The sequence below is a fragment of the Panthera leo genome, chromosome B3, assembly GCF_018350215.1.
Source record: "Panthera leo isolate Ple1 chromosome B3, P.leo_Ple1_pat1.1, whole genome shotgun sequence".
In the NCBI taxonomy this organism is placed as follows: Eukaryota; Metazoa; Chordata; class Mammalia; order Carnivora; family Felidae; genus Panthera; species Panthera leo.
In genome coordinates, this window is record NC_056684.1 from 50682713 (window position 1) to 50708881 (window position 26169).

At 36.1% G+C, this 26169-nt stretch overlaps 1 protein-coding gene across 1 annotated transcript in view; it reads left to right on the plus strand.

The window, feature by feature from the left end:
* WDR72 (WD repeat domain 72) overlaps positions 1 to 26169 on the plus strand; it is a 210523-nt gene that overhangs the window by 183871 nt on the left and 483 nt on the right. The window contains exon 18 of the mRNA XM_042941975.1: positions 20966 to 21070. Within this exon, the coding sequence (XP_042797909.1) occupies positions 20966 to 21070 (105 nt within the window). The remainder of the gene's footprint in view (positions 1 to 20965; positions 21071 to 26169) is intronic.

Here is a 26169-nt window from a genome sequence, read left to right on the forward strand (position 1 = left end):
ACATAATGCTGTCCATACTTAACTGATGCAAACTCTTCTTACTTAGAAGTTTGTATTCTTTATACTCAGGGCACAGGTATTAGTTCTTTCTCTCCTTTAAGTTTCCCCAAGATGTTTCTAAAGCTTCTTGTCTGTCATTCCCAACCTTTTCTATATTGGCATTAAGAAGATGACCACAAAAATGTGAGCACTATTTGCACTACTGGTTATACTAATCTGTCTCTGTTGACTGTGTTCTAAAAATGTCTTCTTAACTACTTAACGACCTACAAGCCCCATCTGGCAAATGGCTCTTCCATTTTTACGTGGCTGGAGCTGGGTTTTAAAATCTTATAATCACTTTTAAACTACAAAGCTATATGTAATATTATACAATCAAGCTATACATCCCCCCCCCCCCCCACACACACACACACAAACAAAAGCACAGTTCATGGCATGGTCAGAAAATCATTAGCATTCACTACAGAGAGTTCCCTCAGTGCTTACTTTTTTCTCCTCACCCCAATTCCTGTTGCCTGTATAAATTAGTAAATGGAGCTTATTAAAGATTAATGCCTACCTTTCTCTTTTTGGTGACTAACTCTCTTTCCTCAAAATCACTCTCTTTGAAGTCGGCCACAATTCTATACAAGGTGCAGATGCCCAACAGGAATTTCAAGCCCAGTGTGTGGTGGAGACAAACCATGCAGCAAGGTAGTGTTCACACCCTCAATCAGGCCCGCTCTGTTTACACCATAGGAGAGGGTGGTGCTGCACATTCCTCTTCTCTTTGCAAAGTCTCACCTCCGAAAGACATGTACAATGGGTACATTTAGATGGAAGGTCTGGAATATGACACAATGCTAGCATACACTACTTTACCTAAAGGAAGGAAGTTTCAAGTAGGAGGTGATCAGCACATAACTCTAAACTACTGTTGGGATTCAGCAGAGTGGATGGATGCCCTATGATCAATTTTATACTTGTCATTTTTCATTCAATAAGGCTGTCTCACATTCAGCATGGACTTAATACAGCAGACAAATCCAAGTGGCCAATTGCACAGTCATGCAGCTTATCATATCAGCCTTTTGAAATCAGTGACATTTGTGGGGGGTTTTTTTGTTGCTGTTGTTTCCCAACACTAATTGCTGCCATGAGAACACCCCATTTTCTTTGTGCATTGCTGCAGAGACAACATAGTCATTTGTACTCCCACTTCAGATGGCATAAGTGTGCCTGAAGCACCTACTGGCAGATCAGTTCTTCTACCATTACTATAGTATGGACAAAGGGCGGGCAGTTGCCTGTAGATGAACCACCCAGTTAATCTTCTGAGTCTCAGAAATTTAAGCTGGGCAAGGCAAGAACAGAACACATGGATGAAAACCATTCATTCTAAGCATGACATCCAGTAGAGACTAATACAGTTCTTGTGAGGAGGAGATTTTGGACGTTCCCTGTTCCTGTCTACTCTGGGCTGTTTTCTTGGTCTGCCTTTTACCCTATATTGAGTATAGCAAACGGTTGATGGTTATTGCGTAGAATCATGACATCTGAAATATAAAGATTACCAATGAAATACAGAGATTGATCACCATTGGGTACCCCAACTCCTCACACAGTTCCTGGCACCCAGTCAGTGCTTACTGTTCATAGAATTAATGATGTTATAATAGTGCTTTAGGCACTCAGCAATAGTACAGCATGAAATACTCATGCAATTCATTTCAAACAGAAATCATTTCCAGAAATTTTGATAAAAATATTCACTCTATTTGTTTAAATTTTATGTTTAAAATCTTTATAGTATTGGTTTTGCGGGGGTACCTGGGTGGCATAGTAGGTTAGGCATCCGACTTTTCATTTTGGCTCAGGTCATGATCTCATGGTTCGTTGGATCAAGCCCCGTGTCAGGCTTTGCGCTGACAGCGTGGAGCCTGCTTGGGATTCTCTCTCTCCCTCTTGGTCTGCCCCTCCCCCGCCACCCCCCCCCCCCCCCGGTCTCTCAAAAATAAATAAATAAGCTTAAAAATTGTTTTGGGTGGCTCCTGGGCAGTTTAGTCAGTTAAGCAGCTGATTCTTGATTTCAGCTTAGGTCATGATCTCAGGGTCATGAGATCGAGCCCCACATTGGCCTCTCTGCTGGACATAGAGCCTACTTGAGATTCTCTTTCCTTCTCCCTTTGCCCCTCCCCCACTTGTGCATGTGCACTCTCTCTGTAAAAAAAAAAAAATGTTTTTGGATATTTTCTCATATTTTGATTACAATTCTTAGGAAACTGAGTGTAGTCTATTAAACACCAAATTACAAATTCAGATCTAAGGCTATGCTCTTCCACTAAAATAGCATCTCTGTGACTTAACATCTCTGAACATTTTTTTAAATAATATGCCATAGGACTAGATTTACATAGTTAAATAATTCAATTACTGGCTCAAAGCTTTTTCTTACAAGAATAATTGTATCTTATTCAACTCTATTTCTTCAAATCTACCTTTGTGTCTTTTAAGAGTGATTAAAAGTTTTGTCATATAAATTTTGGATATTTCTTATTATTTTTAATTATTATAAATAGATCTTTTTTGTTATATCTTCTAACTGGTTTTGTTTGCATTTTTGAAAAGTATCAATATATATATCATACTACTTAACTAAATTCTTTTTTTCTTTTTCGAAGGAGTTTTTTCATAGATTCTCTGGGGCTTCCAAATATGAAATTGTATCTTCTAATAAAAATTGGGTGTACATCTCCATTTCCAGTTATTATGTTTCCAATTGTTTTTGTTTGGCCAACTGCATTGATGAATATTGCTAACATGTTATATGGTATTTGGAAAAAGTAAGTATTCTGTTGTTTCCCTTACTTTTGTGGGAAAGTCACTGGTTTTTCTTTAGTAAGTAGGATGCTGGCTTTGGGGCTGAGGCATATATACTTTATCATATCAAAGAAATAGCCAACAACCATATTTTATTATGTTTTTTTCATATAAATAAGTATTAAATTTTATCAAGTAAGTTTTCTTTCCCCATTTCTGCTCTGGTGGTTGTCTATTTGACCTTTTGACCAGTAACAACTTTTCCATAAAATTACTTAATCTAGATTTTAAAATAATTTGTATAGGGTTGAGCACCCTCTTATCTCTTAGGACTTTTTAAAATTCCCTCTCTATTGATAGCTATTTCCCCTTTTTCATTATTTATATTGGGTGATCATGAATTTCCCTATATTTCTTGGTTAAATTTGCTAGTGCTTATTTTATGATTATTTTTTAAAAAGCAACTTTTGGGTTTCTTTCTTGGTTTTTCTGTTTTATTTTTCTCTAATTCAATATCTTTAGTAATTGTTTCATTTTGGTTTCTTTTGGTTTACCATATTTTTCTTTATGTACCATTTTGAATTGGATATTTAATTCATTTTCACTCTTATTAATTGGCTCTTTAATGCTATAAAATGTCCTTTCATAACAGGATTAATTGTGCATTAATTTCATAGATTCTGTTAAGTTTTATGTTATGTTAATTACTGTAATTTTGAAAAAGTTATTCAACTTGTATTGGATTTCCATTTTGAGCCAAAAGTTATTTACTAATACTTTTTTAAATTTCTGGGTGGAAAGATTTTTTGTTTTGTTTTCTTGATACTTATTAATTTCCAATTTCAATGTATCATGATCAGAGAATATTGTCTGTACTAGTTCTATTCCTTGGAATATTGGGAAGTTACTTTGGAGTTTAAAATGTGGCCAATTTTCATGAATGATTTATGTGCACTTAAGAACAGGTATTCTGCCTATTATTAGCATTCAGAGTTTGATTATTAGACCTACCATATTGATTTAGTTGTGTAAGTTTTCTATATACTTGTCAATATTTTGTCTCCATTGTCTGTCTTAGATTGGGAGAAATGTGTTAAAGTTATCTGTTACTAGTTTTTGTTTTGCTTTGTACTTCCTGTAGTCTCTGTTTTATTAAAGTAGCTGGGTTATTATGTGCACATATACTAGTAATTGAAATAACTTCATTGTAAATTGTAGTTTTTAGTATCATAAAATATCCTTCTTTGTGTCCTTATATAATGAGCTCTGGTTTACAATGTATCGTGTTCAATAAAACTATGACTGCTACTTTTTGTTTTTAATTTGTTTATATCCTGTCCATCCTTTTATTTTTAATCTCTCCTAATCTCTGTTTTTAGTATGTCTCTCTTATATAACACAGTGTTAGATTTTACTTTGTTAACCAGTCTGATCATCTTTTCTTCTGGCAGATTAATTAACTCCATTAATATCTATCGATGATGTTGGTAAATTTGTGCATATACACAAATAGATGAAATTTTACATATTCTTTCACTATATGGTGTTTCATTTTATTTTCTTCAAAATCTCTCCCCTCTCTGCTTTTTTGTTGGGGGGGGGGGTCAGGGATAATATTTGGGAAAGTTTATTTTTTTGTTCCAATGTTTACCTTTATGCTAATACCTTTATATAATACTTTTTTATTTTGCCATTATTGATTGGTTCTCAACTATGAGCAATATTGAAATAACTTTGCTAATAACATGCCCGCTCCTTCTCTCCCAGCATCTAATTTGAAATAATATTCTTTTAAATTAAACAAACAAACAGAAACAGAAACAGACTCATAAATACAGAGAACAAAGTGGTGGTTGCCACAGGTGGAGGGATGTTGGGGGGATGTATGAAATAGGTGAACAGGAATAAGACGTACAAATTTCCAGTTATAAACTAAATAAGTCATGGGATGAAAAGTACAGCACAGGGAATATAGTCAATAATATTGTAATAACTTTGTATGGTGACAGATGGTAACCACACTTATTGTGGTTAGCATTTAGTAATGTATGTAACTGTCATGTCACTATGTTGTATACCTGAAACTAAGATACTATTATATGTCAAACATACTTTAATAATAAAAGAAGTAATATTCTTTATCTCTCAGGTAATACCCATAATGTAATCAGTGAGTTTATCTTGCTTTTTATGCACTCTCCTTATCCTTCCAATTCTCTCTATTTTCATGGTTGATCTATCCCTGTATTGTCAGAACATACAGTCATTTCTAAAACAAGCACTCAGTCTTAGTTTTATAGGTACACATGTATATTTGGTGTACTGCTCTGATGTTTTACCTTACCTCTGATGTCTGTTCCATTATGCTGGTTGTCTAGAACTCATTCTCTAGTAGATCCTTTAGCAAAGGATTATTTGAATAAAATTCCTTAAACTATTGCATGGTCATCTCAGCTTACAGCCTTTATGGTTAAGGGTCAGTTTTGCTGGATAGAAAATCTTAGCTCAAATTTTTCCTTCCTTGGATTTTTAAACCATGTTATTCCATTTTCTGGGGTAAAGAATTCTCATCAAAATCTTATGACAATCTGATTTTCTTTCTCTTAGGAGTAATATGGCCCACCTCTTATTCTGTTTATATTTTGAATTTTAAGTTTGTGATACTGCTCTTGTTAATAAATTCATATTGATGGGATTTCATGGAGTATAAAAGACCAAAAGCAAGGCAATACTTACTTAATACCTAAATGTACTTGCTAAGAGCTTGCCAATCACTAAGACTCTGATCCAGTTATTTCAGCTGCTTTTACAGAGGAATCAATCATGTAGGGATCTGACCATTTTTGTGACCTACTACATGTACGGAGACAGGAGGAACAGCAGTAAAAATATCTGGATCAAACTGGACATGTTTTTAGCCATGGCTAAAAACAAACCTGTATGATTTATGTTTATGAAACATAATGATGAACAGAAATGTATAATTTTTTTCAAATTTGTGATTAATTAAGATAGATGTAAACATGTTTTTTTTTTTCTTGGTTTAACCTGATGTCCAAGGAAAATAATTGTTTTATTGTTATTATTTGATATGGTGCAATCTACCCTAGAAATGAATGAGAAAGGGAATGTCAGTCAGTAACAAGCAAGCCACTATTTCTATCTTTTGTTTTGTGCTCCATCCAATGACCACCCTTCAGGAACGCTTTTGTCTTGATGGGGCTGAGCTGGATTAGACTTTCAATTTCAATCCTAGCACATTCCTAAAATATTATATGTGAATGGAAACCAGTAAAAAGACTGGCAATCCAGGATCATACATAAGTGATGGTGAAAGACTGTTTAGTTTGCTTGCATTATCAGAAGCCAGTTTTATTTCTATCATATTCTGCACTCTTGATAGGAAAAAGGAGAATTACAGATGACTTCAGCAGAATTTCATTTGGTTATAGATATCATCAAATGGATACAAACCCACATGCTCTTTAAATGTTTTTTTTTTTATGGGCCACTAACATTATCTTCTTGTTTCTGCAATTTTAAGTGAAGTTCAAGATTATATAACTATTTAAAATATTTCTTTTATTATTAGGTCAGAGAAATTAAATATTACTATATTGCTAGTATAATAAAGAACCTTGATCTGAAAGAAAGAATATCTTACTGCCATTTACACACATTTCTGAGCAAGGACATATTTAGAAATAGTAATAATATTGGATTAATTTAGGTTTCTGCTTTCTAGCCACTAGTCTAATCACTTTGCATGTTTTAACTCACTTAATTGTAACAACAAATCTATACTTCTGGTAGAATTATTACTGTTAATCATATTACTACTACTACTATTTTGTAGATGAGGAAACTGAGACATAGAAAGATTAAGCAACTTGCCTAATTACCCAGTTTGTGGATGAGCCAGGATTTTATTTGAATTGGCTATTTTAACAGCATATGGATACATTTCCATAACAATAAGCTACTTGTCTTTCAGTTGTGAAAGCTGTCTTTTTTAGCAGAGTCCCAAAACTGAAGGGCGATCTTAAATAGTGGAAACACTTATAAAGCTAGGCAATTACAAAAGAAAAGCAATATATGTAATTCTTTCAACATCTAATCATACTATATCTTTCAATTAAATCATCACTCTTAGAAGTAGAATCCCTGTATTGCCAAGTACAATCCTTGCCAAATATCCAGACACAATCATGGGCTTTAGGGATTACAAGTCACATAATAAAGGATAATGACCTAAAATTAAGCACACCAACATAGAAAGCAGGGACTGCCATGCTCTGTAGAAATCAGCAATCTATTAGATTTAATGTGAGATTAAGGATCTGTGTAACCCGCAATTACGCTGTTTTTCATTAAGGAAAAAAAGTGATGATGGTGCTCAGTAAAATTCTTTCTTCTATTTACCACTGTTTAATTGGATTGGGGACTGCTTAAACATCTTCGGGTTGGAGCTTATAAGAAGATGATCCCAGCTGTTTTTCAAAGCTTAAGGCAGCAGGCAGACAACACAATCATGTCAAAGCTCATGCAAAAGGCTTAATCTTACTTTTTTTCCACCAAGCAGCTACTGCAACCCAGTGTTTAACCTTCTAAGTACTAAATGTGCTCTGTCACTGCTTTAGATTTGCCACGGAATTGTTATTGTTTAATGCTGTTAGCTTCACTGCCATTAAAATATCTTCTCAGTTCTCTGCTTTTGGAAACTGACCATGTTACCATTAGGATTCTCAGCATTTTATGCCTTAATTTAAAAATAGTCAGTGGTTTGCCACACTTCTAAACTATCAAATCCATAATAGTGACTTGTTTGCTCATACATTTACCCACCCATTTATTCTTTTGATAAATATCTAACCCTTTTGTGTCTTTTCCCCAAGCTCTACCATAGACACAGGAGAGCAGGCTTTGAGATGGTAACCAACTAGCTCCACAGTGTTGAAACTAAAGAAAATAATTTGGAGTTCTCTTTTACTTTTTTTTTTTCCTAGCAACATTTTGCCTAGTGCAAATATCCAGCATCTTAGAACTATCAGCTCTAGTTTTATCTAGATCAGCAATATCATAGTATTTAAAGAGTAAAGGTTAAATGGTCAAATTAGCTTTCCCTACAGCTGCACATGCTACTTGGATGGTCATGCACTTTCTTTCCTCTTTTCCTTTGGAGCGTGAGTAGTAAAGGAAAAAGGGAGTGGCTCTCTGATTTGCCCCAGTGGCGGTGAGCAGCCAGCAGAAAAGCAGACACAGTTAATGCTCAGCTGCTCAGACCAGTCAAGCAAGCTACCAAGTCCCAGCTGTGCCTCTTAATGTTTTCTGATTGCACCTACTCCTCAATCTGTGAACTGTTTTCTGGACTCAGATTCATCAAGCGCTGCCGCTTTAAAAACTCATGTAGGCAGGCATCCTAGGATATGCCATTATAAGCTGCTGCCAGGGGATCTTCTAGGAGATAAATGGAATCTGTGTGAAGTAAATTAGTGTGAACCAGTCAATCTGAGTGTCAGCCTTGAGCCACTTCCATGGATAACTAGCTGGCTGACTGGAGGCCAGGGTCTTCTGCCATATGTGGGTTGGAATCTCTGAGATTCTGTTCCTCAGGACGGGGGCAGGTGGGCAGTGGGGATGTGGGGCTGTTTATTCTTGGAAGGGCCAATTTGATCTGTGTATAGCTTTGTCAATGAAATGGACCTCTGAAGCATTTGTGTTTACCTCCCTACTCTTACTGTACCGAATGTCTTTAAGTTGGACTTCTTTACAGTAGGAAATATGAGAGAAATGCCCTGGAGAGAACAGCTGCCTCCCTGTTCGAGCTGCCATTTTGCAGACTCCAACTGTGCTGTGCTTGGTTGGTCAAACCTCCTATCTGAGATCTTTAGGTTTTAAAACAAAATAATAACCATAATTTGGCAAAATGAGTTTAATCCAAATCTCCTCTCCCTATTCGCCTTTTGAGGAATAAATCTATGTGATCTTTAATTCATGAAGAAAGGGAGGTTCTATGCAAAGCCTGATGATCATGGTTCCCTGTAGATAATCAGCATGGAAAATCAAATTTTCACCATTAGAGGAGGGGGAGAAAGCCTCTTAATAGCAATAGAATGAGAAAACCTTTTAAAATATCTTAACTGTTCCATGGGAAGAATTTAGAGACAAAAAGCATATGAACCAATAGAGTCATAAGAATTATTATTTAATATGATTAAATGGTAAGTATAAATGGTTCTATTATGTAAAAATCATGTTTCCATAATTCAGTATTGCTTTAGAGATCATAGTCTGTTCTTACATTAAGATCACAAGAATTCATTTTATCTAGCTAAATTATGACAAATCATCTTTATTTCTTTTTTTCTTTATTATATTAATAAAATTTTTTATCACCTTTCTCTCTGTAGAATCAGTGAGATGGTTAATCATAGAATGCAAATGTATGAAATAGAATGAGAATAAATTTAGGCCTTATATTTGGGGAATATTTTTTAAAGCTTTCCCTCCTCCATCTCCAGGGAAGCATTTTGCCTTTCAGAGAGAGAGAGACAAAATTACCTTGGAATAATAACTTGGGTAAAACAAAAACTATTTACATATTCAACAAATAATTTTCTTTTTCTTTGGTATTTTCTTTTTCTGGTCACCTTTCCCAGACTCATGTATCTGTAAGGTAGCTTTTGAGTACTTTATGTGAAGGTACCACCATTATGGGGTCCATAGAGACACATTCCATATATAAGATACATTTCAGTATATAGAGTGTGTCTGCGGATGTTAGATAGCATGAATCATAGCAAAGATCAAACTAAATGCTTTAAAAATTGAGTGACCCTTTCCTTGAACTAATGAAACAAAAATGGGATGTCCTGTGAGAACAAAATTTGTTTTATGCCTGTACATTGAGTTCAGAGAAATGAAATCCCTAGTGTAAATTTAACTTTATGATTTATGAGAGTGAGGAAAAGAGAGTGGAAATCGGTGAATTTTCCTTCTGTTGTAGGAGCTAGGTACAATATTTTGCAATGGATGACTTTTACTTTATAAAGCTCTTTGAAGGTAAGAAAGTGACCATTGTAAAAATCATGCTTGGAGCGCCTGGGTGGCTCAGTCGGTTGAGTGTCCAACTTCAGCTCAGGTCACGAACTCACAGTTCATGGGTTCGAGCCCCGCATCGGGCTCTGTGGTGACAGCTCAGAGTCTGGAGCCTGCTTCAGATTCTGTGTCTCCCTCTCTCTCTGCCCCTCCCCTGCTCACGCTCTGTCTTTCAAAAATAAATAAATGTAAAAATAAAAACAGATTTTTAAAAAATCATGCTTTTGACTAGAGATCTCCCTCAACATAGTCCACCCATTGTCTACATAGCCTTATTCCATACAGAGCAAGGCGACTTACTCAGCATTCACTGCCAATGGATGCATTGGACTCATAATATTTGTGGAACAAGAATACAATCTATGAATATCCAGCTGTCTGGGACAAGCTATGGAGGACAGAAAAAGGCACACTGAATCAGGGCTGTAATTCTTCTAGCCCAGGCTTCTGATTGCAGCACTTGAACTCACTAGAGAAGCACAGTTGTTCTCATGACATCAGTCTCAAAATTTTAAGATGTGTCTATATATCTTTCTTCCTTATTAAATGTAATGCAGTGAGGTAGTCAGACATAAGCAATGAGTGGGATAAGAAGAATAACACAGGCCAAATACAGTGCTAAGAAACACAGAAGAAGGGAGAAAAATTAACGTTATCTGGTAGGTTGATAAAGACTTCATGGAAAAGATTGCATTTGAACTGAGTCTTGAATAAGGGGGGAGCATTTTGTCAAGTGGGGAATTGCATATGGGGTGACAGAAGATATCTCAAGTTGGGGATCTTCACACAGGCACTGATGTAGAAAATAAATGGCATACCCATGGGACAATGAGTGGTCTCATTCAGCTATAATATATGATATCAGAGTCTAAGATAGGGAGGAGCGGAGGAGGCCAGCACCCAGTGAGAAACCTCTAAGTTTGAATTGAGGCTGTGTTATGAAAGGTCTTCAATCCATGGCTCTAGAATTCCCCATTGCTGACTGAACAGAAGTGCTTGCAGGTTTTTCTACACAGAAGCCACATGATCAGACCCTGGTTTTAGGCATATGACTCACCTCAATTTAAAGAGTTACTGGAGGGAGAGACATCTCTTACCAGGCTATTAAAATAGAGGAATGACCCTGGAACTGGAAAGTAGGGTGAGAGCATAATCATCTTAAGGGGTTGGAGGAACTAGAGGAGAGAAAATGGCAGTAGTAGGCATATATAATTTCTTGGGAAGTTTACAAATATCAGTCACCTTCTTCACATTTACTTCCATGCTGGAGTCTTTGGTCCTCCTAATTTCTTCTTGAGATATTCTGATATGATATAGACTCTCCTCCCTTGTAATTCTTCCCAGACCTTTGGCTGGCTTTTTAAATTCCACCATATGCTATATTGGCTACAATCTCTGGAGGCACATACAGGGTTTCAGAACCAGGGGCTTCCTGGGCTCACTTGTTGGTTTTCTTGTGGTTGGTTTATTTTTTTTCCTTAAAAAAATTTTTTTTAATGTTTATTCATCTTTCAGAGAGAGCACAAGCAGGAGAGGGGCAGAGAGAGAGGGAGACACAGGATCCAAAGCAGGCTCCAGGCTCTGAGCTGTCAGCACAGAGCTTGACATGGGGCTTGAACTCACAAGCAGTGAAATCACGACCTGAACTGAAGTCAGACTCTCAAACAACTGAGCCATCCAGGTGCCCCTGGATGGTTGTTTTTTTGTGTTGGCTGTCCCCTTCCTAAAGTGCCAGCCTTTAGTTAACCATTTGCCTACATTTTTACATTGGCCTAATATCCTTGAGTCATAGTCAATGATAGCTCAGAGCCATGTCCTTGTTATTTATACTTGTTACTTGGATCATGTTTCCTTTAAATAGTTCCCAGAATTTACTATACTGAAATGTGTACACAGCATGTGTTCCCAGTGATTCAGCCTCACAATTGTTTTCCATAGCTAATCTAATTAGTCTCACATTTCACAACTCAGGAACTCTTAGTGTGGTCTATAGTCCTAGAGATTTACTATGTATTCTTCCAAACAATTTGTAAAAATTTAGGAGGAGGGATATTTTACAGTGATCTAGGACACTGTTTTATACTGTCTTACCTAGAAATATCTGTCCCTTACCTTTTGTTACCTATTACTTAGTTCTTTCATTATAAAAACATCTTTTTTGTATTGAACATAGTTTTTTCAAAGTCTCACTAGATTATAGGTACTGGCTTCCCTTTATCCATATGCATGTTTGCTCTTTAAAATGTTACTTTCTTTAGGTATGTTTCTCTTACCCTTTATTTGGCGATGCCACTGGCTTGCTTGTATGAAAATGAGAGTTTGTATTACTTATCAAGGTCAGTTCTATATTTTGGACAACCATCTCTTAGACATATTAGTACAAATACTGGATGTTATGCAGTGACTCAGCTTGAGGATTTGAGAAGGCATCCTTCAATGATTTATCCCCCAGCAAAATTAATATTTTGAAATGAGTGGCTACATTTTATATGCATAACCATAAGAAACAATCAATGCCAACAGACTACCTATGCTTTCTCTGCCTGGTATGAGGGCATGTATAAGAGAGTGATGCTTGCCCCTGATTGTATTATAATACAGTGGTTAAGCCCATTATTAGCATCCAAGCATATCTTACATTCAATTTCAGTAAGTTCTCAAGTCCACTAACATAGCATTTGATGTCATTTAAATAAAAATAAATCACCTTCAGAGTAATGAAGCCTAATGATACAAAAGCAGTAACTTAGACCTTTTCTTCCTTGCATCCTTCTTAATGTTGACAAAGGAGTAGAAAACTAAGGCATAGTCTAGATAATTTGATTTCCTTATTTTCCATTTCCTATCTAGGAGATGAAAGAGCTCTGACACTTGATTAACCATCTGAGACAAACGTTCTCCCCTGAGATAGAGATGACTATCAGCTGGGAATTTGAGACTGTCTGCCAACTATCCTCCCCATGCTGATGGTGTCGTCTTAGGTTCAGCCTATGGAAGGGTTGCTGCTCTTATGAATTCCAATGGTCAGGCCATTTGACAGTTTCTTCTCCCACCAATTCAAGAGGAAAAATGTTTTTGGCATTTTTCCTCATGGATAACTGTAGACTTTGCTGTTTTAAATTGCCCTATGCTGGGAATCCTTATCTTAAGTTCATATATAAATCACATTTATCTCTAGTCTCAAATGCTAGCTTGATGCTCTTTTGATTGAAGGGTATCTTTTGTTTTCCTGACCTTCTTTTAAATTTTCAAATTCAAGCTGGGAAGTTGACTATAGATTTCCTCTATAATTCTTCCTTTACTGACTGTTCTTCAATTTATCAATATGTAGGGATATATTTGTTTTCATCTTTGAAATCTATTCCTGCTTTCAACTTCTTGAACTTCTGAACAGCAAAATGAATGCATTTGTGCATTTACCATAGGATTTGGTCCTTGCTAGAAAAGTTAAATGAATTTTGCGGAACCTAAATGGCATGAAGAGTGTGAGTTAATTTCTATATATTCTTAGAATCCATCCATCACCTATAGTTCCTTTTAGTGAGGACAGAGTCCTTTCAGATAAGATGTTCCTGAGTCTCTTTGTCTTGAATAATTATCTCTCAGTAAAACATAGCAAGCTGGGATTGAGCTTGCTGATTTGACCAGTTTATTCCTTGCATCATTTATCCAATGATGATACATAAATATAAAAAGTAATAACAAAGAATGTTTCCTTGAGTTATTGCCACTCTGAATTTATTCATTAATGTTCAGGAACCAAAGTTGAGCAAATTATTTTGATTTGATGTTTTTCAAAATGGTGCCTGCTCACCTGCTTACCCCCTCTCTCCTGGGAGCACTGCTTGCCAAGGAAATGGTACTCTGAAGGAGTACATAAAGAAATTCAGGCAAGACCCTCACTGGTAACTCAAGAATTACTCTTTTCAGGGCTGAGGAAACACATCAGAAAGAGAAGAAAGAGTTGCATCATTACCTGTTATGCTCCTTTCCAATTCCCAACTTACCTTACACATTTCCTTTGTCATACCCTCCCACCCTACCTCCGATCTGTCTCTGTAGTCTGTTTCAGTCTGAGAGCCTAGATAATTTGATTAGAGTTGGTTTTCATGTCAGTCTTGACTAAGACAAATGACTTCATTGGCCCCATCCTTACATATAAAAGGAATAGAAATAGTTGCCCTTTAAGAGATTTGACTTGAGGAAAACACAATTAATTCCACAAGAACACCACACCTCTGCATTCATTTCACAAATAATAACTGAGAAGCTCATCATGCCTAAGGCCTGAAAGCCAAGACGGACCCAGGCCTCAGAGGAGTCCAGCACATATGAAGCCTAACCTAACTTAGACCGTGTAACATCCAGACCAGGGCTCATCTGCTGCATCTGTGCTTCTTGCAATTATTACATGGACCCAGTTAAGTCAGTTTAGGATGATTTATCTTGCACCGAAGTTCATATTTGCCAAATTGATTGATAAAGAGAGGGATTGTTTAAAGAAATGAACTGAATAAGTACGATTCGAAGAAGGGTAAGATATAACTGATTTTTTTTTCAAGATTTGTTTTTAAAGATGTGTTTTGCACCATTGGTAAACATCTGACAGATGCTTTTCTATGCCAAGGAGCCACCTTGTTTGTTCTCACTAGTAGCCATGGTGCAGCCTCAGTTATTTCTCGGTCATCTTTCCATAGGGCTGCCTGACCCTAGCATTGCAACTACCCAAGTATCCCTCTGAAGCTGCCTTGATGTCCTCTGTCCCTCAGTCAGACTGGACATTGCCACTTGTAGAAAAATACCAATCTTACTTAATTCTGAAAGAGCTTTAGAAGTCATTATTTCTAAGGCTCATGTAGTAGCCATTTACCATCTTGGTATCTTGTTCAATGACACACTGAGTAGTTGATTGTCTTGAATTGTTAACTGGAGGAGTGTTTGAGTTTCCGAGCCAGAAGATGTCAAGGAAGTTGTCCGGTCCATTTCTCTTATTTTATTAATAAAAGGACCTGAGTTTAGGAGAATAAAATGACATACTCAAAATCACAAGGTCACACTATTAGGACCAGAGGTGGAATTAAAAAACAGATCTTCTGAATCCTATTAATTTCACTTTTGTCCAGTGCAACATATTATATCTCCCCGGGAACTCAGAATTTCATCCCTATAATGAAATTGTTGATACTCATTTTTGTTCCAATTCATATATATATTTGGATGCCAAAAAATGAGGAATTTCATTTTGCACTCAGAAATAAGGAAGATAGAGCCTCCTTCTTTATGCAGACTGCCTATTGACATTAATAATAGATTGCAGGGTTGTTTGGGTATGTTTGAGCTGTAAACTCTAGGCCTGACCTTGAGATTTTCCCCTTAAACTAGAAGTGAAATTAACCTTTGGTTTTCAATTTTTAGGAAAGCTCATTAGCAGTTTCACTCAGTCATTTAATAAGTACTCTAAGTATGTGCCTTGTGCCTCGCATAGGGCTAGAGATGTATGTGCTTATTCATCAGCCTTACCAAAGCATCCCACTGCCCAAACATTTGGATGACAGAGGAATTTCTGTATCTGAAAGGAATAAAGCATTGTTTAAAAAGATTCATTAATTGATTGTCTTTTTTAGCATTCACATTTTCCTTCCTCCAAATTAGTTGGCTGTTCCACTCATGCATTTCACTTGTAGAAGTTAGCTATAGAGAGATTTTTTTCCTCTTAGACTAAGTAGTCAAAAATCTGATCCTCTGTGTGTGTATGTGTGTGTAATATACATACATCCAAAATATTTAAATTAAATATAATTTTAATTCTATACATCTAGTAAAGATACCAAAATAATAGTTACCCTTCCCAGCATTTTAGAAAATTCATTTTTCTACCAGTTGAAAATGTCATCCTTAAAGCAATTCATACTAGAAAATGTCATCCAGAAAATATTCCATGTCAGATTAGAATTTCAGAGAGATAGCAAAAACACCTAAGTTTAATGTTAACTGAACTTGTCCATAAAACAGTTATTACTTAGTTATAAAGAGGTATTAGATATTTTATTTAATTCTGGGCATCTTTATCTGATTTTTTCCCCAGTTTCCAGTCCACACTGACAAAAATAAGCCTGAAGCCTGATGCAGGATGCAGTAAAAATAAGCTATTATTATGTAAATATAATTAAAAGGTCCTATCACTTGATTATCTCAGTAGATACTCTTAAAGTAGGGGTAATAAGTACATAGTTCTTTAGCTAAATATGTTTTCCTGATGGGACATCTGTCCTGAGAGAACCACTTTGTAAAGTGAATTAGGGGTCTATTCAAATGGCATCCTCTTTGTTTATAAATTTGGTGTTAGCACTTCAAATCTTTTCACTGATTATGTCTCCCTCTAATTTAAAATATATAACAGTCTTTGGTGTTCTGTGACTGTTGCATTAGTATTTACTTCTTGAATTTAACGTAGTTTTTCTTTCTTCTAAGCCTGCAGAAAGTTGTTTGTTTGTTTGTTTAGTTGATTCATAGGGATGCCTTAAGATTGCCAAGAGACCTAAACGATCAACCAAGAAAGTGATCAACTCTTAGCCACCATATTGAGCTAGTAGATCTGAACTCAGGTCTTTGACTTCTCCACTGCTCATTCCACAAATCTGAGTGGTCTTTTAGTCTTTCCTGACTTCTGCAACCTGTACATTATTTTTGTCCCCTTGAGTAAGATGTCATAAAGATTTTTTCTGAGTTTTACCTGCTACTACAGTGGCTTATTCTACTCAGACCAACATTTCAAACTGTTATATCTTTTTATTAATGGTTTTCTATAAATATCCTCAATACTTCCAAAAAGTCCATACATATGATGGATGGGATCTATTTTTAAATCATTCATAAGTCATTGTATTGAAAACACTATTTGTAGTGCAGATTTTATTCACATTGTAAATGACATGGATTTTTAACAGGGGCTCTATTTAGTCTACAGAACTGGCCTAGCTTGGAAGAACCAGCTGCTGTTAGTGGAGATGAATGGAGATTTTTCCAGTGGTCACTCTCTTGTCTTACTGGGGGGTGGGGAGAATAATTCTTGGAATTATTTGCTGCCTAGAGTTAGCCACCTTTAAAAGCTAATACCATCTTTCTGCAAATGATGGCAAAGGGAAGGAGGGAATTTTTGGAGGTTAACTGAAACCAAAATAGAGTATAGAGGGAGATGGAAGAGCATAACCACTGTCACCACACGGTGACCCTGTCACCACATGGTCTTATGGTAAATCCTTCTATAGTGTCTTTGTCATACAATCTTCTGAGTTTCTTCTACCATTGAACTATTCATTTCTTTAATATCTAGAATTATATTCATAGTTAAACACATTATAGTCAAACACATCCATACAAAGTACATGGATTTCTCTGTTTCACTACCAAAGACATTACAAAGATATTTAGAACACTGGTGTTTCCGCTGTCAACACTTTGAGGTACATGATGAGTAAATGGAATAGCCTTACATCTTTCAGTGGTAGAACTGTCAAGAAGAGTTTGTCTTTTTTGCCCCAAATGTGGACTGTTTCAGAATCCATTACAGAGGAAATAAACAGTTGATTTTAAGTTAAGGATGAACCTAACAATCATTTGCACTATATTGATGTCAAAAGTATCTCTCTAACAAGCTTTAAAATGCATCTTCAAAAACTACTGAAAATATCCGAGAACTTTAGTGATGAGCTACAAATGGACTTGGGTATTGATAAATAAAAGTCAATATGTATAGTGAAAGGACAACTTACTGTGATAAATGGGCCCACCATCAGTAAAGATCAAATTATTGACTATCTAGGGCAAGGAAAAACCTGTCTATAGCTAACTTCTACAGGTGAGAAGAATTAGCCACAGCAGCAATTTAGGGAAAGCTCAAAGAGATATGTTAAGAGAATTCATTAAAAATGCATATAAAAGTAGGCAGCAACATTCTGTTAAATACATTTGTGACACTAGGCTAATGTATTTTTTGACCATGCCTGCGTTCACACCTTTTTTTCTTTTGCCTTGAATGAGCTCCCTTTGGGCTACCCATACTCCTTTTCAAGGAATTTAAAATTCACTCCCCAATCCTCCTATTACAGGAGAATTACTGCTTCATTCCTAAAAACTATGTCACTCTTGGAATATTGTCTCTAATGCTCCTACTAGTTACTTTTCATTATACCTCAACTAGATCACAAGTTGTATGAGGGCACATTTGAAATGCCTTTATTTTCTTTTTACCCCTCCCATGGTCTAGCACAGAGCTCTATCCATAATAAGGGCTAGATCAATATTTGTTGATTTCATTGTTTTTGAAATGATTCATTAGGGAAGCTCTGGTCACACATCATGTCAGAGTTTAATGATGAAACATCACAGAAAACACCCAAAAGAACAATTGCAAAGATTAGCCTATCAAAAAAAAAAAAACAAAAGTGAAATGGCAATAATTAACTTCTCCAATGTCTGCTGTTCCCAACTGACAGAATGAAGGTATTTCCTATATAGTAAATTTATCCAGGTACTCTATAAATTAGCCAGTAAAAATGACAAATCATGTACCATCTCAAATTTGGAAGCTAAAATGTAATTAAGCAAAATATCTGAAGAATAATACCCTTTCTACTCTCCTACCCCTTCACAAAGACACCCTTCAAAATCAGAGGTAGAGACAAAAATAGCTGCAGGGTACCTACTAGTATGAGTTTAATGAAGATCATGCAGCTACAACTATACCTAACTTTCTGACTTTCTTGAGAGGTTTGGGATGTCAGTTCAACCTGGGACCACTTTATTGTCACTAAAAATTGTTACTGGCATTTGCTATGTGGTTCGAATACCATGCTCTCCTCCTTGAAGTCCTTATATCTAGAACAGAGTCTTGCTGGAAGAATAAATGAATGAATCAATGAATGAAAGTTTTAAATTATGAAAGAACAATGTATGGGATGACAAGTGGAATGCATTTGCCCAAATAAACACAGGTGCTAACTCATTGGCTGTTAATAATAGATTTAGCTGTATGATGAATCCCCTAGTAATCCCCTATTAGAAACACCAATGTAAATATTTCAGAAAATTAACAAGATATTTAGGGATAAAAAAATTAAAACAGTCTAGTAAATCTTGACCAGTGTAATAGTTTTCTGCAACTTTGATACATTTAATTATCTGCTTAAGCATATTACAAAAATTGATGGATTAAAAAATAATCTGTAAATATGATCTAAACCGAGAAAAATTAAATTAAAGGGAATTACACCAATAACTACTTAGGCGATATGTGTCTCCCCTCCAAATTACACACTACCCCCACCACCATTTTATAAATATGCAACCTTTGTCTCAAGTGGGCCTAAACAAGAAACTGAATGGATCTAGTTGAAGATAATTCAAAGCACATACCCTCGTGGGCCAGGAGGACATCTAGTATGGTACCTCTGTTTCATTCATTTGTTCACTCATTCATTCCACAAATCCTTTAAGAATACCTCTGATGGCCCATGGCATACAGAAATGAATAAAACAGACATGGTATGTACTTCCATATTTTTTTTGAAAACTTAAATGCCAGAATTTCATACATTTCCCATATTTTGTTCTCTAATAAAAGGTTTTAGAGAAGCACTGGATTCAAACTCTATGCTCACACTTTGACAGAACAGAGGAGAACTGTGTTCTGAGAGGTTGGTGAAACTCAAGAGAATATTTGGATCAGAATTATGTTACTAGTCTCCTTTAAGGTGTGTATACAGTAGGCCTCAGGTTACGATCATCAATGCAATAAAAACTCCATGGAAAGAAGATGAGGAGTGTGGGTGGTGTGAGTTCTGCTCATGCTGCTTTAGACCTTGGGTTGTGTTCCTTTGTGTCACTTATTGAGTATGTGTGTGAAGTGACACAGCCTCCAGCCTCTGTGTTTGCTCTATCATTTCCTAATGGAGGTTTAGGAACAGTGGCCAGGCCTACTCACTGTGCCAACAAACATATTATTTCATGAATGGCTTATATATTTTCTTTTTTGTTTTTATGGCCTATAAATAATATGTCATGTGTGTTATCAAGATCTGAAGAGACCGTAGTAGTGTTTATTGCAGCAATTTGTGATAGATAAAATTAGCAGTAGTCAATAATATACATATTTATGTAGTTTGGCTTCAAACAAGTAAGTATGACAATTTATATTATTCGGGTATTGCTCTGTTTTGTTATTCACAGAGTTTTTTTCATGAAGCCAATATCCACTCTTCCTGACAAGGGATTCCTTGAACAAATATAACATGGAAATACGTTACTCAGGGAGATAAGTTAAACCAAGTATTACAACTTATGCAAAAATGTGGAAACTTGAGACTGTTTCTCTAATGAACTAGTGGTATAATGTGTTTATAGGAAATTTTAGATTTCTGTGCTCATTTCTATTTCTGTTCATAATTCCTACCCAGATAATAATGACAAGTTGTTTGGAGACAAGTTGTCTGAAATCACCGTTCAAACATTAGTCCTTCTTATTAAACATTTGCGAAGTATTTACTCTCTATTTTAAATTTTATTTAAGGCTTTTATTTTTTGTGTGTTTAGAGTTTTTAATTTGATGAAGGAGAAACAAAATGCATAAAAAATGTTCACCAGCTATGATTTGTGCGACAAAAGGAACCATTGCATCCACACAGAGCTGGTCTTTCTAACTAACCAGCCCAACGTTCCATCTGTGTCCTGTGGCTGTTAATTGACTATATCGTTTTAGATTTATGCATTAAAAATACGATTTCTGCTTTGAAGGGATCACTTTGTTACTTTGTAGCTTTTAAGCTGATGCCATGAACTTATTTTTCTTGTAAGATAAAGTCTCATCTATAGATTTTGCAACTAATTACATGTCTGCCAATACATACTTAGAGGATACATTTTATTTCAATTTATTATTTGTGTTTACATAGTGTGTCCCTGGAAATATCTGTGGAACTTAAAGGAAATGTTTCAGTGGTGTTTATTACTACTTTTTCACTGTTCTCTCTTTCTTCTCTCTCTCTCTCTCTCTCTCCCCTTTTAATAGCTCCAGTCAGTCCGGTCAAGCATGACAGCGACTCAAACTCGGCAAAGTTCCAAGACACTGAGGACATGCCTGACAGATGTGTCTTGGAAGAGTCTGAGAGTCCAGGTGAAAGCCATTTAAAAATAGTCAAGTATAAAATGATAAATTTGACACAGCTTTGGGGTCCTTGGAAGGGGGTGGCGGGGAGGACATTGTAATGCTGTTTTCTCTTAGCAGCTGCACTGTCAAATTAATGGTCACCTCCAGGGGTCACAGTGTGGAGCTGTTACCTTTCCTCTTTCATCAGGAATTCAGTTGGAGGAAGTACAAAGGCTTTATGACTGAGAAGGGAAGCTGACACTATTAGTTCATTATCATCAATTTTAAGCTAAACTGGAGAATAGAGGCTGAGATTGAAAACTGGAGAAGTGGCAGCATTTTAAATATTTCAAATAATGGGATCAAGCAGAAGGAGAGAGTTAGAGACAAAAGAGACACAGATTGCCACCATTACAATCTATTTACCTTTCTAAATACAAACAATGCTCTCACCTGGACGAAAGTGCTCTAATCTGGACGATTTTAGCATAACAGTAATGGACTCATGGACATGTCAACTGTTTGGAACAAACAGAACAGAAGAAAGTAATAACCCTTCCTCATGCTACATCCCAAGTTGCTTATGTTTGTATTTTCTTTGTAGAAAGAATAGACAGAAATATACTGGAAGGATAGAGCCAGAAACACTTATGCATGGATTTTTGTTTCTGCTTCTGTCTTGTTTCAAAACATGCCTAGTCTTTAACAGATAATTAATTAAAAGGAAAAAAAAATCCTGTGGAGGTTGAATGACATTCCTGGATCACTGCAAAGCCTTAAGGTGCTAGAAGGTACCTTATTACCATGAGTGAAAGAGTTAACTATCTCCCCCCACCGAACAGTTTTACTTCCCTGTTTTCTCTGGCTGCTGGGTACCCTCCACCCTCTTGCATCTTTGTGTGCTGATCCTTGTATCAGATTTTTGATTCATCCTCTCTGTGGCCTGTCAGCTTAGTTAAGAGATTTCCAAATCTTGTAGCCTTCGCTGACAGGGGGCAGCTGCAAACAGTCCCCTGATCCTTCCCCGAGGAGAGCTACTGAGATTTAATTTTCAGTGAAAGGTGCAGCATGCAATCTATGTCAGGTCCCCTAAGTCATCTCGGAACCCCAATAGGCCCAGTGGCGATGGCATTGTATTTCAGTTCCCTCCACTACACCAAGATTCCTCAAAAGATGAACTGCTGCAGTGTGTCTGTTCTCAACCACACTTCTGCTTTAGCATCCCATGGAACTGACAAATGGCACCTTTCACAACGACAGAAAATTTTAATCAGAACGTTAATCCCACCCCCTGCCATAGTATCTAAAAAAACAAATGCAGGTTAGTCCCACTCTAACAGGGAGAGAGTAGTGGTAGCATTAAATTTCTATTAAATTATTTATAAATTGCTTTTAGTTTTGACAAAGATTGCCTAATAGTGACTAGATTTTTAAACTGTCTTAATACATAGTTTCCTATAAACCCTAAGCAGTTAAATCCATGAGTCAAGTTTTTACTTGTGTTAACTGTTCACTGTTTTGGGCAAGAATAGATTGGCTTTATGTCATTTCAAAAGTAGTATAAATTTCGGTCATCCCTCAATATGAGTGGAATTGTAGTAAAATTCAAATATAACATAGTTCATCTGACTGATATAAACAAAAGCATATATCAAAACAAAGATTAATTAGTAAAGAGAGGTACTGATAAAGAATCTTAACTTAAAAAGTGAGTACTGTTCTATACATCGGACATCATTAAACGGGTAATAAAGAATGAATTACTCCGGCTTTTTCCTCTGTCCATTCCTGCATTTTAAGACATCTTGCCTTATAGGCCTAGAAACCTCTGGAGAGTTCACTACTGGTCTCACTGCCTTCCACTGAGAATTTGTGGCTTGGTTGTCATGGAGACATCGTATTTCTCCAAGAATTGCTCATATTGATCCGTGGCCAGGCGTAAATGGCCAAGCGAGTGTGAGGAATAAAGGGGGCTGGGCAGTCCTATAAAATGACCAGGGCTTGTGGGTTGGAAATAAGCTCATAGCAAACACTTAGGTAAAAAGAAAGAAGCAGTTTTATTTTGTTTCAGGATTTCTTTCTGTACTTTGGGCCATTGTCTTCTTTCACTATGAACTGAAAGAAACTTGTTAGTCACTTGTCATGTCAGATCTTTGGTGCTTGTCCTGACACAGCTGTCAGCCTTCCAGCTCTGTGCAGTTCAGGGACACACAACAAAGAGGCAATGACATGAATTATTTATTGCTCCTTGTGTGGATAAAATTCTGTGATAAGAAATTAAGACACTTCTGACAGAGGTGCTTGTTTAGTAAGAAAGATTTTGATGAGAGAGTGCATTTCCTTGAAGTATGAGCATTTGAGAGGGAAAATTCCTAAAACTGAGCACGAAAGAAGATATGAGAAATTGGTGGCATAGAGGGACTTTCTCAAACTGTGAAAATATGACTGTCCACTTCTCAGTGTCCCACAATTAACTAAAAAATAGCAAGGCATTCAGATGGAGGGGCTCCAAAACTATAAACATCACGTTGGTGGTTTGGGTACCTCTTTTTACCACGTATGAGTGGTGTTCTTCTGGAAAGTATATTTAACCACTTTTGTTAGAAGAAAAGGCAAAATTTGGGGGTTTTAAGTGATAAGCTTTGGGAAGGTGCTGTCAAATCAAGAGAGGTGCTTCCACAGCTAAGCTTTTAACTGCATTGGTATATTCATTATTCTCTATATGGAAAGGAGTACATTTAAATCTGAATGCATCATTCTCACCATTTTCACCTGGCATATCATCGTTCATTTAAAAGTCCTTCTAATATCTTCATGTACATGCAAAATCCCCCCATTACAAAGTTGAATGTGGTCAGTCTTCTAGCTTTAATGGATATTGACCTTACATGGTTTTATCTATGCAACTCTAAATGACTAATATATTTATTACATCATTTTTAATGAACAAACCAGTTGTTCAAACAGCACATATAAAATGAAAACAAAAATCATTTTCCCATGCAAGCACAGTTCAAGAATATTGCCTCATATATTGTTCTTTCCAAATAAAGTCTTTTCTTTGCAAATCCTCTAAACATAATTTTACTTTAAACGTTAGAGTTTCATATTTCTGATACCAATTCATTTGCATTTGCAGAGAGGAAAGGGATATTGAAGCACAGAAAAACTATAATAGTTTATTCTTTAAGGTAAAGTTAAAGTTTCCTAAACATTGATATAATATTTTAAAATTCCATTGGTAAAATCAATTTTTTTAATTTATGTAAAAAATAAGATTGACTTTATGAATTGATTATCTTTGAATGCAAAGGGTTTTGAACTCAGTCAGAAGATTGTTTACTTTCCCACTGACATCACTGCTTCTTCAGGAGCGAAGTGACTAGGATGACCCATTTGTAAATGGGCCGGAGTGTGCATACAGGTCACAATTTAGAGGACTGGTGAAGTGGTTGTTCACCTGGTCTCTGGAGCACTCTACCTATTCATCATGCTGTTGTGATCTCTTTATTGGTTCATGCTGTATACCCAGGTGAGTGCCTGCAGTCCATTAAGGTTGGCAAAGCAACTTTAGACCAGAGCATTCTTACTGCTCTGACCCTGTCAGTGAACCTGGAGGTCTTGTCTGTTAGGTTAAGGTCTCCCTCAGCAGTGTCTTTCCTTTGGAATAATTCATTAGCAAAGAGTTTTGACTCACAGGTGAATCCCAGATTGAAGTTTCTGGCTTAGACTCTGTGAAGTCTACTTGCTTCTTCACTGGCATTTATACATTCCCAAAACCTGTGGGAATAACTTGATGTCTAGTAATAGAAGCACCGAGATAACGTTGTGAACTCACAGCTCCCTTTGTTTTCAGATTTTAGGGCCATTATAATGGCTTTCTTTCTTTGGCTCTTTAAAGCCCCATCACTTCTGAATCTGAAAGATGCTATCACAAAAATAGTTTAGTGCAGTCTTTTGCTGGTTAACTTCTTGTTGACTGCTTCATACACAATGATTAAAGCTCAATTCCTATTCTCCAGAATATAATAAAAAGCGTTCCTTGTCCCTCATCTTTGCACTCATGATGATAAAAAATTTAGTGTGACATTCACAATTTTTATCCAAGTGTTAATGAGAGACCTTGAGCTTTTATCACCTTATTGGCTTGGAAAATTAAGGATTTTACTTCCTAGTGCACTAGGGACAGGGCACTTAAACATAGCTTCAACTGAAAAATAGCAGTGACAAGAGAGAGCTTGAAAGTACAAAAAAAGGCATTCAGATCAGCGTTTTCACGTCATTCTGAAGTAGTTTATAATCAGTATGCATTCTGCCATTAATAGAACATTTTAGTGGTTTTTATATAGCACGTTATGTGTATAGATCTATATACATCATTGTCAATCAATATTGCATTTGCATGAATCTGATGAAAAAACTAGGTTTCTCACAGTTTCCAGGGGATACTACATTGTGAAAAGCCAAGATGGAGGGTTTTTTTTTTTCTTTTACTATTCTAGCTCATGAATCAACAGCAAAAATCAGGTAACAGAAAGTAGGACAGATTCAGGACTGGAGTGTTGGAGATGGCTGATGATGATGCATGAAGCAGAAAAAATGTGGAATGTGTGAGCAGCCCATCAATCATAGCTATCGAGAACACACTTCTTAGGGTTAGTGCTAAAAAAAAAATGTTCTAGAAGTAAGAACAATTTCAGTAGTAAAAACACATAAGCCCTTTCTTCTAGTTGAGTTTAACAATATCAACATTTTTAAAAAGTTACCCAAATGGAAAAATTTAAGCATTAACCTAATAATTTTTAAAAGATATAAAATTCTAGACATAAAGACACACACACACATAATTATACCTGTAGCTATATATATAAATGTATAATATATATTTAACTAAGCCAAATAACCAGTTTTTTGGGTCTTTGCCAGTAGGTGTAGGAGTTATTATGTTTGCATGGCCATGTCATTAATATAAATGTATTTAGAAATAGTTAACTAAGGCACAATGCTCCAGTATGTTTGATAGTCAAAATAATTTAAAACAAGTGATAGTTTTAGGCTACAATGACAAGCATCTAAGTAGTTTGAAAAATAAATGCTCTTTTGATTCTTGAATTCAAACTAGTTTA